The sequence below is a fragment of the Dermacentor andersoni genome, chromosome 7, assembly GCF_023375885.2.
Source record: "Dermacentor andersoni chromosome 7, qqDerAnde1_hic_scaffold, whole genome shotgun sequence".
NCBI lineage: Eukaryota > Metazoa > Arthropoda > Arachnida > Ixodida > Ixodidae > Dermacentor > Dermacentor andersoni.
Genome location: NC_092820.1, coordinates 41,917,783 through 41,936,383, shown reverse-complemented (window position 1 = coordinate 41,936,383; position 18,601 = coordinate 41,917,783). Strand labels below are relative to the sequence as shown.

Sequence of the window (18,601 nt, the reverse complement as noted above, 5' to 3'; positions counted from 1 at the left end):
AATAACATCTCGTCTCCATTGAAGTTGCGATAATATGCATAATTTCGGTGATGTTTTACCTTGAAGCACACTCATTTTTTGCGCCAAATACCTATTTCCTCTCAAGTTGACGTCACCGTTTACAGTATGTGCCCATTAAAACGAAATTATTAAGGGGTCTTGCCGTAACACACAAGCCGCATACTTCGTGTTATCGCACCCCGGCATCAGAAAAGTGACGACCAGTTGGCCGCAACAAGTGTTAATTACATTTTTTTTTTCAGATTTCAGAGGAAGGCCGTGTTATTCTTGCCCAACAAATTGATTTCTCTCACTATCTTACCGATAGCCTCTCAACATCAAAAACATTTGTATTCTCACCCGTCAAGCAGTAATGCTGCCGCGATGCGGTACCAGCAAATAGTTATTTTCTATATTTTTTTTCTTTGACAGTAACTTTTATAAAACCAAGAGCACAAGGTTCTTTACGCGCTCCCGTTATCGCGTCTTCCGCATGAGAGCGTTTGCCCATAGGTTCAGTTCCCGCAGGCGGCTGCTGGGAGCTGCCGCTTATTATTAATAATAACATTATTAATTATATTCTGAGAAACTTCCTTATTCTCGAAAATTCCGCGCCACGGCTTCAAGGAAGCTACGGCTCGTAGTGATCATGATACGCACAAATAAGGAAGCTGAGACGCGAGTATTGTGCTCACAATAGTAGTAGTGGTAGTAGCGGGGGTGGTGGTGTGCCCCTTCTTATGGTAAATTCTAGGGGAGTGAGCACAAAGTCTGCTGTCTGCATAGTCTTCAGAAAAACAGGAAACAGAAACACAGAAATAGGAAGAGAGGAAGAAAGAGAAAACAAAAAGCCAGATGACAGATCTTCAATAAAGCAGCACAAGGACAAAAACCAACACAGAATACGCACGGTCACTACAAGTTACTGTACTAAAAGCATGGTAAAAAATATAATGATATTGTCTTAGCTTATTTATTTCGACTCACAGCAATTTTTTTCATTGAATAATGATCTCCTTCAACAAACTTGCCAATTATTGCTGCCATTTTGAAGTCCTTGCGAAGTCTTCTGAACATTGCCTCCTTCTACAAAATTTATCTGCGGTCTCATATTTATCGTCATAATGTATTCTCCCTGAAAGGCCCCTTGAGGGCTATTACATAATGCACGAGCATTTGCACGAGTAACCACTGCAGTCGTGAAAATAAAGAAATAGAATAACATTAACATGTCAAGGCCACATATGGTATGAACATTAAAGACATAGCGAATGTAAGGCTTGGCACAGGTGTAAGAAAAGTAATTAGTTCTGGAAATAGGCAGTCAGTAACGACTTAAATTTGCGTGGATCGCGCTTAGTAGCTATTTATGCTGGCAGCTTATGCCACTGTTCTATAATTATAGGCAGGAAGGATCTAATAAATGTGCTTGTAGTACCGTGTAAGCGCTGGACACTTAGGCTGTTAATTATCTGGCTAGAAGTACAGTGAGGAGGAAGGAGTAGAGTATGGCGCAAGTGCGACAAATATTGGAAGACTCATCTGTAAGCAATCCTGCGTTGTGTTGACCGAAAGGAGAGGTGAAGGGATGACTTGATGAAACTAACACTTTAATGCTAGTCAGGCATCAGCCTACATTGCTGTTTGGGTGCGTCTACTCTGCTTGTGCTCGATATGACGCCTAAAGTATTCTAAATTATTTATAACGTGCGTATAGAGCATTGGTTATGGCATTCAGTATGGCGCTTACTCAATGGCTAGTGTGAGAGGATGCCTCATTTTCACTTAACTAACCTGCAATGGACATGGCCCTATTCGCTGCTGGAGGTCAGGCATGCTGCTGGAGTTTGTGTGGATGGAGTTTTAGAGGAGTGCGCAAAAATAGCTGTCAAAGTATTCGCGCCGTCACGCCATCATAAAAACCCGAAACATCGAGATCCACAAGTAGTCATCTCCGTTCTCCAGCCACGCACAATGCACCTAGCACATTTTCATGGTTTTATAACACAACCAAGGGCGCCAGTCGCAATAGTAAACAGGGTGCCAAGTCGGCGATCAGGGTGCTGACTTGTTTAACTCTAATTTATACAATACCACAGCACGCCCAGCCTAATACCATCTCGGAGCTTTTCAGTCAGCGAGAACAAGCAAAGACGGCATGTTCTTTCAGATGTGCCCATATGCCCAGTTTTACGGAGACCCTCCCCTGGCTTCTGCACCGAATGATCTTCCGCCATGGTGCTGCGCTGCCATCAGCACTACTAAAACAGCGAAGCTTTAGTAACACGATAAACTTCCCAGAGCACCAGAGACGACTGTCCCTTCGTGGACACTGCATGGTGTGCACAGACGTGGCTCACAAAACAGTCGAGTCGTTTTCGTCACTCCAACGCACCCTGACAGTCAAAACACATGATGCTACAGAGCAGTAAATCCAGACGCGTTACTGCTTGAGCCGCAGGCTATGCATGATGAAATTGAAACCACCCACACGCTGAAGAGCCATTAGTGTGGTCAACATCTGCGCTAGCCCTCTTCGCACTGTACAGCGCCCCAAGCAAGGTTGCAAGGGTCACGCGTTTGCGAATACCTACGAAACCTCCATAGTTCATCCCCATTCATCACCAATGTACCTACACTGGATTCACAGATGTTATCTTTATCTTATGCATTACCTTCGCTGTTAAACTTATTAGACCGACAAAATTTTGATCCCTCCAGAAACCGAAACTCTCGCATTAAACGTTTTTGTCAACTTATTTATTTGCAAGACTAGACCATGCCTTCTTATTCTCCTATTTTTGTTCCCCACTGTTGTTTATGTGTGTTGAATATTTCTTGCCGTCTTGTTTCACCCTGTATTACCCGTTGCATTGTGATGCTTTTTTTCATTTCTTATGTTTGACTGGGCGTCATCCTACTGTTATGCCAACTTGTAAGGGGTCGGGACCTCCTCAAGCCGCCTGAGCTTTTAGTCCCGTACTGCTCCTTTAAGGAAATAAATTGATTGATTGATTGATTGATTGATTGATTGATTGATTGATTGATTGATTGATTGATTGATTGATTGATTGATTGATTGATTGATTGATTGATTGATTGATTGATTGATTGATTGATCAAAATGAGTACGGAAATCGAGCTGGTAGGAAAGTACACTCAAATTCCGCACCAGATGGACCACTTGACAACCTATATTTAGACGTGCTTTCTATCATTTCAGCCCAGAAGTAACTGCGTCATCCATACACACGCGCCTTCAACGCTTCGTGTGTCTGCATCCTTCTCCGTAACGTTTCTCGGATGTAGGAAGTATCCTCTCTGAGGATTCGGGCTCTGACGAACATTGCAGCTTCCGTCACTAGGACCTGTAATTTAGAACCAGACGACCGACTGAACTGTCCGAAGTGTGCGGCTCTAACTCCTACGGGGGGAATTCGCAGCGTGTTGTGGCTGTGCCCAGAAACGAGGGATACTCGATATAAAGCCTTTGCGCGGTGACCTCGTGGGCGCTGCCACGTTTATCACGTGGTGACGCGTCCATTGCTTGCCTCAGCTGCTTCCCTTGCAACCATGTTTAAAGTGGATGTGCACAACGCCATCCGATGCGGCTTAGCGCACCTTTGTTGGGGCAGGTATCGTAGATGGTGATTGGGTGGATGACATGAATCTTAAGCCACAGCTTCAGAAGGCACGTAAGCGCTTGCTCATTACGCTTTGTCCGAGCGGCGCGAGCAGACTATACGGTGCTTGTACTAAAAGTGGGGCTAGAAATATATTCCGAGCTGACCAAACTTCCTGCTCATGAATTACATCAGGATCAATGTGTCTTGCTCTTAGTTTTTCAATTGCCAAACACTTTAAAGCAGTCACTTTAATGTTTCTTACTCAGTAACGTTCCTCAGTGCAGTCGCTATCGGGCTGCTTCTTTTCTGCCTAATCACTCGCGGGTGGGCTCAATTGCGAGAGATTTGTTCTTGCTGCGCACGGGGCTTGAAATATAGATGTTCTGCACTTCGTAATAGCTTCTAGCATGGACGTAATATCGCTGGTCATTCGTTTACTCTGTGGCCTGTCACGAAACGCTCAGATCTGAACAATCGCATGTAGACAGTGTAATTGCCGTCGCCCACGCTTCATTGCATAGGTTCAAGTGCACGCCCATTCACTTATTCTTGATGCGTTGGCGATAAAGTTGGCGTAAGGTCTTGTGCTTTTTGGGGTGTATGTTTATAGATAACGTGCGAGAAACCTACTATGCCTTTGTCATTGTGTAAAGAGCGATACTCACTCTTGCTGATGTTCCAGCGCTCAGGTCCTCTTTCGGAGATTAACCATACAACGCTAGCGAAAGAGCAAATTTTTTTATTATATGTCTAAAAGCCCGGAACCGTGGAAGACTAGCAATACAGGCCGTCCTTGTGTAGCAGAGGTCCATGTACATGGCCACACATATTCATTTCATTCCCTAATATGCCAGTCGCAATTCTTTCAGTCGACTACTGCACACGCCTTCCCTCTACCATTTCACAGCATGAATGGAGTACCGTGCGTTATCGATAACCCAGCTGCATTTCCGACAGCTGATCTCACAATAGCTGGGTAGAAGAGGTAAATGGTTAGGTAATCGTTTGCTTTCGATGGGGCAAGTTGCTGCGCTCCGCCAAAACCACGATTTCCTTTCTCCAAAGTCAACTGCCCGCGATAAGGGTCTATAGGATATTAAACAGCTGCCAAGATACTAACATATCAGCCAGACAGTTATAAGTGTTGGCTCATGAACGATAAGTTCGCTAAGCCACTACTACAATTTTAACAAAAGGGGACCTTCCACGCTTTTATTTAAATGTACACTTGTACCGAAGGTCCACGATGCTAAAAAAATTGATTATGTAAAATAAACGCATGGTTAACACCATATTATAATGCAGGAATTTGGTCGTGTCACCGTTTCTCCTTCCAACTTGACAATCCAATTGCAAATTTGGTTATGTACCAAAGTCAGAGTTATTTCTAGGCAGCCTTCTAGTGCTACAATTTTTCAACTTGTTCGTCGTCAAAGGATATTGAAGGAATATGTCGCGCTGTAATGCCAAGAGGCGTGGTTCCCTGCCAGACGCTCTCTCACATTGCCTCATTAGCGTCCCCAAGCGACATTCCTTGTTTGCCTTGTCCCAAATCGCAACCCAGGAACTGCGTCACGTTTATTTTACGAGCCCCACCTGGTTTTTAGAACGCAGCTCGTGGCGCCCGTTCTTGCGTTTAGCGTCGGCGTTCCTCGGCATCGTACCTCGGCATAACCGAGCGAACCAGCAGAGCGAAGGTTGGAAGAGCGAAAGCGGAGCGCAGCGGGGATGAAAGATGGCGAGTGCAAAGACAGCGCGAGGAGGAAAGCTGAGGAGGAGGGTGCAGCGGAACCATGAGGCGGAAAGCGAAGGAGGGTGAAGTGACCACGTACTCCCAAGAAGATGAACCGAGCAAAGAACGTTTATTACGGTTATCGCGTGCAATATATAGCACACAGCAAGAAAGAGGTGAAGGGACAACTAGAGAGTAAGGGAAGAAAGTGATTACAGCAGGTGCGCCCAGCTTCATAGGCACGTGCGGTGCCATGACGATACAACAGTCTTCTCTTAGGGAGAGAACCTGTCAAGGGGACGTCTCGAACGGGTTGACCTTCGTAGTTCCAGGGTTGTGGTCTCATCCGTCGTATTCGCACTAGCGGTCTTGTCGACGGCTCTGTCGCCTCCGGCTGAGAGACGCGGCTGCACTTGCTCCGAGTCCTGCACCACCACACGCGGTTGCACTTGGTCCTAGTGTCGTCGCATTAGTTCACCCTCCGGTCCCTCGGCAGTCACCATGCGAGACCCCTCTGTTGTTTGGACACGTGCTTGAGTCCATGGGTCTCCGAGGCAACCGTAGTTTCGCGCCAAAATTGGTTTATCCTTCTGCAAGAAATCATTGGCAAAAGGGTAACTGTAACGCTCTGTTTCTGAGGGCAACAAGTTATCTAATCGGGAGCGTAGCTCACGCCCCATCTGCAGCATAGCCGGCATTTTTCCGCCTGACAGCGGCGTTCGTCGCTAGTTGTGCAAGATCTTGGCCAGCCGTGTTTGCATTGATCTTTGCCTGTTTTTCCGCAGGCTTTGTTTTATGGTACGCACCGCTCGCTCCGCCAAACAATTCGATTGAGGGTGATATGGTGCAGTGCGCATGTGCTTTATGCCATTCACCGTAGTGAAAGTCTGGAATTCCCGGCTGTGACGATCTGTGACGATTGTGCGCGGCAACCCAAAAGTGCTAAAGAGGGTGCCCAGGGCATCTACGGTCGTCCCAGTTGTGGAAGTTCGCAAAGGCACAGCTTCCATCCACTGTGGGAGTCGACCACAATAGCATGTAGCCATCCACCGGACCCGCAAAATCAACGTGCAGACGAGACCACGGCTGCCTGGTTTCCGGCCACGGGACTGGTACCTGGCGTGGAGGCATCGGTGCAGCTTGAACGCATAAGTGGCACGTCTTACCGAGCTGCTCAATCTGTTTATCAATGCCGGGATACCAAAGCAGCGAGCGAGCTAGTCTCTTCATCGCGGTGATTCTTTGATGTGTCTCATGAATCAGCTGCAACACTGCGTTCCGGGCTGCTTTAGGCACGACGACTCGGTGGCCCCAGAACACCAGGCCTTCTCTCACAGTTAGCTCGTCCCTCCGGACTAGGTACGGCTTCAGAGTGACTTGTTTCGCGTCTGAATGCCGAGGCCAGCCTTCCTGCACCCACTACCGCACCACAAGTAACTCCTCATCTTCGGCCGTATAGCGGGCCAGTTGTTTGGCTGACAACACTATTGTGCAAAGAGGCGGTGAGAAGTACGTACTCAGTCATCAGCGCCGTCCTCGTCTCCGGATACTTCCTTGGAAGGCGCTGCCCGTGGCAGGCGGCTGAGTGCATCAGCTGAAAGATTCGCCTTGCCGTCCTTGAACTTGACGATGTAGGAGTAGGTGCTCAACTGGAGGGCCCACCGTTGTATGCGTGCGGCCGCCATGGCTGGAACCGGCTTATCTGGATTGAAAATACTGACTAATGGCTTGTGATCAGTCAGAAGTGTGAATTTCCTACCCAACAAATATACCCGAAATTTCGACACTCCAAACAGTAATGCCAGGGCTTCCTTTTCAAGCTGCGAATACTTCCGCTCTGCGTCTGAGTATGCGGGAGCCAATGGGTTGCCGCATCCCCTCAGCTGTGCCGTGAGAAAGGACGGCTCCAATGCCAACTGATGAAGCGTCACATTCGAGTACCAACGGTTTGTCCGGGTCGTAATGGGCAAGAAATTCTGCTTTACTTATGAATGCTTTGACTTCTTGGAATGCCTGCTGCTGAGCAACGCCCCACTTCCACTCCGTCCTGGCGCGCAATAGTTCGTACAGAGGTGCAAGGATCGTGGCTGCCTGCGGTAGAAACTTTTGGTAATAGGTGACCAGATCCAAAAATTACCTTAACTCGGGCACTCCCCTGGGTGTGCCGGCGTCCAGAATGGCCTCAAGGTTTTCCTTTTTGGCGTGCACGCCCTTATCGTCGATTTTGTAACCCAAAAAAATCAACCTCATTCTCACGAAATCTTGACTTCTCCCGATTCAGCCGCACCCCGAACTCGCGGAACCTTCCCAGAACTCTGCGTAAGGTGGCGGCGTCATTCCGCTTTTCTGCAATGATTACGTCATCCAAATAGACCTGTACTCCAGGCAGTCCTTGCAAAATTGTTTCCATGCGTTGCTGAAATATCGCTGGCGCAGAGGCTACTCGGAACGGAAGGCGTGTGAAGCAAAAAAGGCCCTTCTGTTTATTCACCGTCGTGAGCAGTTGCGATTCTTAGTCTAACGCAATTTGATTGTAGGCGTCCCGGAGATCAATAGTTGTAAAAACTTCACCGCCGTTTAACGTCACCATGATGTCCTCTATGCGCGGGAGAGGATACTGGATCGTATGGCAGGCTTGGTTTACAGTAGTTTTGGATTCGCCGCATAAGCAAATGTTTCCGTTACGCTTTACCACCGCCACCACGGGTGCCGCCCAATCCGAGTGTGCGACCGGGGCAAGAATTCCATTTTCAATAACTGATCAATTTAGGCCTCCACTTTTGAGCGTACGGCACCGGCCGCGCCTTACAGAACCGAGGAACAGCATCATCCCGCAATGGCAAACAGGCGGGCGGTCCCTTTATGAGCCCTAACTCGGATCGAAACACGTCGGAAAATTCTTGTAACAAGACTTGAACGCCACTGCCAACTTCACGAATGGCTGCACTCTCACCTTCCTGCGTTGCGCCGAGCACCGGCTCCACAAGAAGGTCCAGCGCTGTCATGACGTCCCGGCCACACAGGTTCGGCCCGGAACAACTCAGCACCGCTAATGTGGCTTTCGTAGTCTTCGAACCCAAGGAAACGTCGAGCTGTAACTGGCCACGCAGCGGCAGTGGTCCAAGGAAGCATGACAACTTTAGCGGCGATTCTTGCAGTTTCGACCAGGCATCTTGATGATGTACGTAGGTGGGCCAAGTGATGATAGAAACCGGGGACCCTGTGTCCAGCTGCATCTTGATCGCTATTCCATTCCAAAGTAGAGTGCATATTATTGCCTTTATGGTGTGAATGTTTCCAACGAAATTATCTGCTGTTTCAACGAGGAACAGAGCTTCTGATCCCGGATCATTGCAGTTTCCTGCTGACGGATGCACGGCATTAATTTGCTGGTGTGGCCGCGTGAACGTTTCCCTTGTTCTGCTGTTTGCTTGTCCGGGACACATCTTGCGAACATGGCTGCGCTGCTGGCCCCGGTAGCACTTCACCGAGTCGAACCGGCCGGTTCTGGGGTCGTGCCCTGTTTTTCCACACCTGAAGCATGGTGGCCGACTTTCACGTCGTGCATACATGTTTCTTAACATGTGTACGCCTTCGTCTTCAGGCGCAGTCTTCAACGTCTTCACGTTTTCTCCCGTCATTTCCACTGCTAAGGCGATTTCCTCTGCTTCGCTTCTTGTTAAGGATGCCTTCAAAAGCAGTTGACGACGTACCGAGTTGTCTTGCAAGCTACAAACTATACGGTCCCGGAGCATCCTGTCAAGTGAAGTGCTGAAGTTGCAGGTATCCGCCAGTTGCCGAATGGCTACAAGAAAATCTCTGACTGGCTTTCCTGGCATCTGGTTGCGTGAGAAAAATTTGCAGGATTGGGCTATTTCATTAGGGCTGGGCAAAAATGCTTCTGCAGTATGTCGAGTGCTTCATTGTACGACAGCTCGTTCACCTTTGTTGGCGCGCCGCGTCCACTAACGACGGCCACCGTGTGAGTGCGCAGCCCTGCTACGAGCAATGCTGGCTTCTTTTCTTCCGTGATGCCGTTGCCTTCGAGGAAAGCTTCTAGCCGCACTAGATATGACGGCCAGTGGTCCGTAGCTTCCTCGAACTGCGGTGGGCTTGATTATCCGGCCATGGCTACCGGGGTGTTGCTGGTGGGGCGGCAGGCACATCCCATCCTCGTCGCCACTGAAGTGACCACGTAATCCCAAGAAGATCAACCGAGCAAAGAACGTTTATTACGGACATCGCGGGCAATATATAGCACACAGCAAGAAAGAGGTGAAGGGACAAATACAGAGTACGGGAAGAAAGTGATTACAGCAGGTGCGCCCAGCTTCATAGGCACGTGCGGTGCCATGACGATCCAACAGAGTGTATGACGAATACGTGAGAAGAACAGCGTAGTGCCGCGCAGCACAGGCTCTGTGGCGGTGACCACTATGAGATGGCACCAGAGTAGCACGCCGTCACCTGTTCACCGATAGCATGCGGCGAGCACGTCCACCCATACAATGTATTGAACAATGCGCCACATGAGTATAGAGGTCTGTCTGCGGCGGCTGCTGTGAATCGCGCCCACGCGTCACCCACGCGCTGCCTTTCGCAATCTCCCGATTAGCGAGGCAGCCGCACCACACTTCGCTGTGGTTGCAGCTTGCAGCATGGGACAGATTGTTTGCACCAGCCAATATATCACCAAATGTAAACACGTGTACAGCTGCGCTCAAATTTCGCGTTAGGGAATATCGTTCTCGTCGGTGAATTCTTTTTTTCTTCTGATGTTTTTCTGCGACGCGGTGCACTTATACTGGCGGTATTGCGTGTTTTGCCTTCTGTTATTTTACGAATGCGTGTTCAGTAATCTGTTACGTTGCAGGCAGTGCATCTGACGTAGAAGCGTTTGTGGATGTAGCTTTGACTGTCTTGCTGGAAACGCGGCTCCCTCGAAAGAAAAGGCGCGGGCTGTCATTTTAGGATTTGAACCGTTTTTGCGCTTGGAAGCCATTTCATATTTAACAGGCACGTGTGCCACTGTGTGATATACGCGCCACTCTTGTGTGTTTAAAATGGCTATGGCTAGTAAGAGGTCTTCTATGTATGACAACCATTACAGCGTCCCTGTATAAGCTCTCCTTTCAACCACCAGTATGTCTTCTGGTAGTATAATCTAAGACCAAGAACGCCACTGCTGCCTTTCACATGTGATCAGCTTATGATCACCATGGCTAGTATACTTTTTATGCTTGTTAATAGTCTGCTGTGACAAAAGCTTTTGCCCAGCGCATTGCTGGGTGTTTTACCTCACCGATTGGCACACAGAGCGCGGTTGCCTAGCCGCACCGCTTACGTGGTGCTGCATAATACAAACTGATCAATTACGCAAAAGCGGTGATATTCGAAGAAGTTCTTGCCCATACCTTACCATAACCACTTAAATCGTGCCCTAAACGCCCTTCTTGTTAATAGTATGTAGCCAACGCGTTTTCACTGCCCGTGCAGTTGTCGGAAAGTAATCTTATAGTCCAGTTTACAAGGGTGGATACATTATGTTGCTTTTACAATCCCGAAACCGCGGTGGTGTATCATGTTCTATTGTCATCTCAAACGAATGTGGGGCAAAAAGGTTTCCGTACAAGCGCGAGCTTTTACCACCACGTGCATACCTCGTCTTCGTTCTGCCTTTACTGCTACCGCAATCCCTGGAGTACTCTTAGCAGACAACAGCGACACACAGCTGCGCAAAACTGCTCGTTGTTCATTCGATTTCACCATCGTCGCAATTTCGGCTCATTGATACGACATTATTGAGGTGTTAATAGTCCAGTTACATTGGGAAAAATGAAGAGAGGACAGGACACTTCCTCATGTAATGTCTCAACAAGACGCCCTCGAGGCAATAAATACTGCTTGTCCTGCCTACTATCCAAGTGCGATGTCCTGTCTATTATTTCACCTTCCCCATGTACTTGTCCTACCAACAACGTCTTAGTAATGCTCCTTTGGGTGAGCGTCAGCTTCCTTCTAATGCAATCATGGTGTCACACGCCACTTCGAGGCAGAAGCTTTCTCTAACTTAAATGAATGAGTGTCTGTGACATTGACTTACTGTCCACGCAGGTAGGCTACGGCGCAACGGAGCTAACCACGGCGACTACCATAGTGTGCGAAGATGACCCAGAAGACAAGCAAATTAACACTGTAGGCCACCCCTTACCGTACCTTGAGGTGAGTGGTTAATAGCTGCGAACATCTCTGAAAACGCTATAAGATTGTGAGCAGAAAATTAGGTGGGAATATGTGACGTTCATATGACATGTTATTTATTTATGGTAGGGCTTTCTTGCATTATCAAGAAAGCCAAATGCAATTGTCTTAGCTTTGCAGGGCTCTTCGTTCCGTATTTGCATTGCAGTATGCCTTCTGTTCTGGAGTTTTTGTGCTCTATTAGGCACATATTAAGACATCTTAAGTGTCACTTGATCCAGTCAATGTGCCTGCTCATTTTTTTCATTGTTTTTACTACTTTATTTATTTTCAGTAGCCTCCCGACCTCAATACTACCTCAGCGGCGGTTGTAATGTGTAGATCTACATGCAGAAATCCGGAAGAATAATGTCATACTCCCTGAAAATCAGCTCTTTTTACGCATATTTTTTTGGCCTAAAAGAACAATTTTACCATTTATTTGCACCTATTCAAACTGCAGGACGTGTCATGAAAATGTTTATTATACGCTTTAGCGTTTATTTTTAGGTGCTTTAGGTTTAGGGTGCTGAGCGCCCACTTCAGGGACTCAAAGATAATGACGTTTTCCTGCGAGGCATCAATCACATCGCGGATTGATAAAAAAAAATAAAGACGCTCAAGTACTTAAAATTAGTTGTACGTTAAAGAACTCCAAGTGCCCAAAATTAATTCGAAGCCTTCCACTGCTTCATTCTCGAATCACCAGTGTTGCTTTAAGGCGTCAAAACTTCTGAATCAATGTTTCAATACTTTCTTCCCTATTGAGTACTACTCATATCTGCTTTTGTCTTCCTGTCAATCTTGTCTGAATGACAAGCCTCCCTTTCAAAGTCCCGGGCCATTGGGTCTACAAAATTTACTAAATTTGTGCCTGCCGCCAGCCGCTCCAACTATGTCGCTGTGCTTATCTGTCTCTCTGCGCGGATTTTTTTTCGGCAGGTCAAAATAGCAGACCCTGTGACAGGCTGCGAGCAGCCTATAGGCACACCGGGTGAAGTTTGGTCCCGAGGTCACCACGTTTTCCTCGGTTACTACAACGACGAGCAGAAGACGCGGGAATGCATCACGCCCGCCGGCTGGTACAAGACTGGGTATGGTCATGGCAACATAGCAATACCTTGCGCGAAAGAGAAACGACATGGAGAGGCCGGACGATCAGCCAGAATTAATCAGCATGGTTTCTCACCCTGCGAGAAAAGTGGAACTATAGGGATGAACCTGTTGAGGCGGGGGCGTCAAACAGACGAAAAGTGAAGCACAATTTACAAATCGACTATTTACAGAGATGGCTGTACACGCTCAACGTCCCGGTGATGGTCATCTTATTCGTTAGTCCAAGAGGTGGCTCCTAACATCCAACCTCCTCGGATTGCGGTGCCGATTAATTACACAGGGAGGAGGAGGCGGAAGTAAGAGCATAAGCTGACGAAGCTCCGGACATCGGTGACTGCGACAGGAAAGTCTTGGACGACGCGCACCTTCTCGCGGTCAAATTAGGTCTGTAGCTTGAGCAGAAAAAAGGATCAATTTCTACAAATGAATAATGAACTGGAAGGACTGGTGGATCCAACGCCCAAATCTAGCAGTCTTGGGCAGCAGCGATGGCGGTGAGCTACATAACTGCATGAATTAGTGAGGTGAGGCACCGAAGTAATTTTTTTCTTATTTGAATATACTGCAGGTCCTTCACGACCCTTGCAGGAGTGGTACAGAAATTTAATGGTAAATGCGAGTACATAGCACGACAATTTATGGTGAGAAGTCAATACACTGAATGAGGTTCATAAAAGAGTCTATGTCGTTGCAGCATACAGTATCATTTGTTAACTTGTTCCACTGGGAAATGGCCGACAGAAAAAGGGAGTGTTTGTGAACGTCAAGACGGCTTGGCGGTAGATGGATTGTCTTAGAATGATTCAGTCTGGTTGAGCGTCTAGGAGGACCATGCAGGTAATGAGAACATGTTATCTGGAAATGACCCTGGTGTAACTTACAACTACATTTTAGTCGATAAATTATTATTCTCTGCGAATGTGATTTCACGTTTGCCATTGCGATCATACCTGAGGCACTAGATTGCATTTTGTAATCTCAATATACAAACCTGACTGCTAATTTTTGTATGCGTTCTATTTTATTGATAAGGTATTTTTGATAAGGACTCCACAATATATAAGCGCATTCCAGGCATGACGGTGTTGGTGTTTTGTACGCGTTTAGTTGGAGGTGTGGTGGTGCAGTGCGCAGTTTCCTTTTTAAAAAGGTTGCCTTCGGCTTTTTGACACATGGTCGAGATATGCGGCTTCCACTTAACGTCAGGCTTGAGTTTAATGCCTAGGTATTTTATCTGGTCACTTTTGTTGATTGTTGAGCTTGCGATCCCATATGTAAAGTTAAGCGGAAGTTTTTTACTTGTGAAAGAAATGTAATGTGTTTTCGTAGTGTTCATTATCGTTCCCCAAGTGTTGCACCAGGAGGGAATTGTTTGCAGTGAATTGTTGAGTTCTATTTGGTCGTCTGAGTTGTATACGACTGTGTACACGACACAGTCGTCGGCAAACAGGCGCATCTCAATGGAGTTTTTGATGGAAAACTGGATGTCGTTTAATAAATATCAAGAATTAAAAATTAATTAAATTATGGGGTTTAACGTGCCAAAACCACTTTATGATTATGAGGCACGCCGTAGTGGAGGACTCCGGAAATTTCGATCACCTGGAAATCTTTAACGTGCACCTAAATCTGAGTACACGGGTGTTTTCGCATTTCGCCCCCATCGAAATGCGGCCGCTGTGGCCGGGATTCGATCCCGCGTCCTCGCGCTCAGCAGCCCAACACCATAGCCACTGAGCAACCACGGCGGGTGACATCAAGAACAAGAGTGGCGCAAGAGTGACGCAAATGGAAATGAAGATGCGATTGCCGGTTACAATCACGAGCGTGTTCCGTATGGATACGTTTTTGGCGAGCAGAACGTCTGTTACCGCGCAGAGCACGTAATTGCGATCAGCCACAGAAGGGCTGGACATGATGGAGGTATGCGTGCCTGCTTGGGGGGCCTGTACACATAGTCGAGAGAGCATTAACGATAGGAGGGGGCGGTTAGAACATCGGCTAGGTGAGGCAATTCGATTTGCAGGAGGCGAGTTGCATGGCCAATTAGGGCAGAATAAGTTGTTAGAAAGCCCATACTAAGTATAATATCGTCAGGACATCGCTCCAAGAGGGCAAATAAAACAGAAGTTGGGTGAGCGGCGATGGCGATGCGGGTGGCGCACATTCTAAGGACGGCAGGAGTTCCTCCGTAGGCCACTCTTACAGCGCGGGAAAAAGCAGGTGTGACCACGCCCTTTAAACGATGCCAGAAGGACAGATCTCATGACAGAAATATGAACACCGGTGCCCACAAGTGCATATATAGTCACACCTTCAACATCAACATCCAGCATAAGCCGTCGAGTTGGCAGAATAAGTACAGCGTTTGTGGGCGGAGTCGCGGATATCACCTCCGGTCACTGCATCGTCTAGTTTTTTTCAGATTGAAGGAGCTCCGGTTGCCCGGCGACGTCGCACAGTGAGGTGGCGGGGAGCGGGAGGACAGACGGCGGAAAGACTGCGAACGTGGCTGGTGACCTCTAGGTGACGGCGACCCGCTCGACCATGTCGTGGCAGCGTCAGAATTGTGTGCGTGTGCCGCATATGGTGGCTCAATGGGCTCACGATCAGGGCGGCGAGCATGGGCAAAGGACGGAGTGCGTTGCGGAAACGACCAGCGGTCGTTACGGTAACGAGCAATGTGATCGACATGGTGGCGATTAAATCAGATAGGGCGAGCGTTGTCGGTTCTCCAAGCATCGGTGTTCCGAGATCGTGGAGCGAACCGTTTATAACGAGGAAGTGATGTCGGGGCCCCAGATGCGGACGTATAACTGATCCCGCTGCAAGCAGCCTAAACCCCGAGTTCTAGAGTTAGTTTGCCACGATGACTTGGACGAGTGAAATCGCTACCGTGTGGGAGTCGCCGTCGGAAGTTGGCAAAGGGGCTAGATGGAGCCGTCCCTTCGATTCGCGGTGGGCAGTCCTAGTCAACTCGGCCGAAGGCAGTGAAAGGTGAGATTGGGGGCGCTCTTTACACGAAGAGGTCGCGGTGGTGTTGGGAAGCCGGGCGAACGGTCGTTCAAAGCGGTATCTTGGCCTGCTCGAAGTGTTGGCATTCCTTGATCGTGGCATCAACGGTAGCACATATTCGGTTCATGGGCAGATTCAATGCGACGTCCGCTTTCCGCTTGAAAACGTGGTCAACCTTGTCAGACTGTGGCATGTCGGTGTAAGCTTTTCGGCGCAATGCAGCACAACCTGTATGTACGAGAGGTATGACTCCGTGGACGTTTGGGCTCGAGTTAGCAGCTGTTTCTTTGCAACAATTTTTCCACTGGAGGCCTTACTGAGCAGGTCACGGAGCTTTTGCTTAGAGGTAACCCGTTACCATGGTGGCCTCATGATTGCCATACCACAACTTCGCCGTTCCAACAAGATAAAAGACCACATTGGACAGCATGATTGTCAGAACCCAGTGACTGTGATCGCTCACCCGTTCGTGTTGCATCACCACTCCTCGACATCGATGTTCATCAATCCTATTGAACGTTCCAGCGTCCCGAGGGTGCGCTAGCACAGTCGTGGTTTGCGGCACAGAAGCAGTTTCCGGTTGGTCTGCCATGTGTTCGCACCGCAGCGGCTACCGTTTCGAAGCTCCGTTGTCTGGCGACAATACCCCGCACCTCCACCAATCTGTCACGGGGTGTCAGGTAGATGAAAACCGAAATATGACTTATACGCCGACTACTGAAAAGATGGCTAAGATGACTGAACACATGCAATGTCGAGTTGATAAGTCGTCTTCATCGTTAGTTCAAGGAGTTGGCTCGTAACAACATGCAGAAAGGAAAGGAAAGTTACGCTGTGCACGGTTGCTGTGTTTACATATGCCTATTTGCTCTTTGATAAATGAAGTAACTTTTAAAACAAGCCTGCCGTGTAGGCCTTTGCTGAGGCTACAAATCTAGAACAATAATACTCAGAAAGCGAACAGCTGTACGGAGTTTTTCTGGGACCGAAGAGAGCATTCATTTCTTCGCAAACTTATGACCGAACATAAAGATATGCGAAAGCAACTAGAAATATTTAAAAAAGAACAGAAACAGAAAACGTGGCTCCTTTCTTCACGCATATTCTATGGGGATGCATTTTAATGCAATCAGCATTCTTTCAGAACATCATCCTGTTCATGGTCGCATGTATGTATGTATGTATGTATGTATGCATGTATGTATGTATGTATGTATGTATGTATGTATGTATGTATGTATGTATGTATGTATGTATGTATGTATGTATGTATGTATGTACCTATGTATGTATGTATGTATGTATGTATGTATGTATGTATGTATGTATGTCACCTAACCTCTTTCACGCCAACTTTGGTCACTAGACTGTCCATTGTCAAACCGGTTGAGCATCAGGTTCGTCTTATAAGGAAAGGGGGTTAAAAACCGTCGCACCAACTTGAGTTAATGGTTATGTGCCGCTCTTGAATAACGATGTCCCTCGCCAACTTATGTCAGTGGGTATGTGTCACTGGATGTAGACCGCTTCTCATAATATCATCATCATCATCAGCCTGGTTACGCCCACTGCAGGGCAAAGGCCTCTCCCATATTTCTCCAACAACCCCGGTTATGTACTAATTGTGGCCATGTCGTCCCTGCACACCTCTTAATCTCATCCGCCGACCTAACTTTCTGCCGCCCCCTTCTACGCTTCCCTTCCCTTGCAATCCAGTCCGTAACCCTTAATGACCATCGGTTATCTTCCCTCCTCATTGCATGTCCTGCCCATGCCCATTTCGTTTTCTTGATTTCAACTAAGATGTCATTAGCTCGCGTTTGTTCCCTCACCCAATCTGCTCTTTTCTTCCCCTTAACGTTACACCCATCATTCTCCTTTCCATAGTTCGTTGAGTCGTCCTCAATTTAAATAGAACCCTGTTCGTAAGCCTCCAGGTTTCGGCCCCGTAGGGTGAGTACTGGTAAGACACAGCTATTATACACTTTTCTCTTGAGGGATAATGGCAACCTGCTATTCATGATCTGAGAATGCCTGCCAAACGCACCCCAGCCCATTCTTATTCTTCTGATTATTTCCGTCTCATGATCCGGATCCGCCATCACTACCCGCCCTAAGTAGATGTATTCCCTTACCACTTCCAGTGCCTCGCTACCTATTGTAAATTGCTGTTCTCTTCCGAGACTGTTAAACATTACTTTAGTTTTCTGCCGATTAATTTTTACACCCACTCTTCTGCTTTGCTTCTCCAGGTCAGTGAGCATGCGTTGCAATTGGTCCCTTGAGTTACTAAGCAAGGCAATATCATCAGCAAATCGCAAGTTACTAAGGTATTCTCCATTAACTTTTATCCCCAATTCTTCCCAATCCAGGTCTTGAATACTTCCTGTAAACACGCTGTGAATAGCATTGGAGAGACCGTATCTCCCTGTCTGACGCCTTTCTTTATTGTTATTTTTGTTGCTTTCTTTATGGAGGACTACTGTGGCTGTGGAGCCGCTATAGATATCTTCCAGTATTTTTACATATGGCTCATCTACACCCTGATTCCGTAATGCCTCCATGACTGCTGAGGTTTCGACTGAATCAAACGCTTTCTCGTAATCAATGAAACCTATATATAATGGTTGGTTATATTCTGCACATTTCTCTATCACCTGATTTATAGTGCGAGTATGGTCTATTGTTGAGTAGCCTTTACGGAATCCTGCCTGGTCCTTTGGTTGACAGAAGTCTAAGCTTTTCCTGGTTCTATTTGCGATTACCTTAGTAAATAGTTTGTAGGCAACTGACAGTAAGCTGATCGGTCTATAATTTTTCAAGTCTTTGGCGTCCCCTTTCTTATGGATTAGGATTATGTTAGCGTTCTTCC

The 18,601-nt window shown here is 47.5% G+C and overlaps 1 protein-coding gene and 1 pseudogene across 1 annotated transcript in view; one reads left to right on the top strand and one right to left on the bottom strand.

Moving 5' to 3' along the window:
* LOC126535301 (medium-chain acyl-CoA ligase ACSF2, mitochondrial-like) overlaps nucleotides 1-18,601 on the top strand; it is a 181,613-nt gene that overhangs the window by 133,806 nt on the left and 29,206 nt on the right. The window contains exons 13-14 of the mRNA XM_050182193.3: nucleotides 11,473-11,580; nucleotides 12,541-12,692. Of these exons, the coding sequence (XP_050038150.1) occupies nucleotides 11,473-11,580; nucleotides 12,541-12,692 (260 nt within the window). The remainder of the gene's footprint in view (nucleotides 1-11,472; nucleotides 11,581-12,540; nucleotides 12,693-18,601) is intronic.
* Nucleotides 6,876-9,712, bottom strand: LOC140219456 (uncharacterized; annotated as a pseudogene).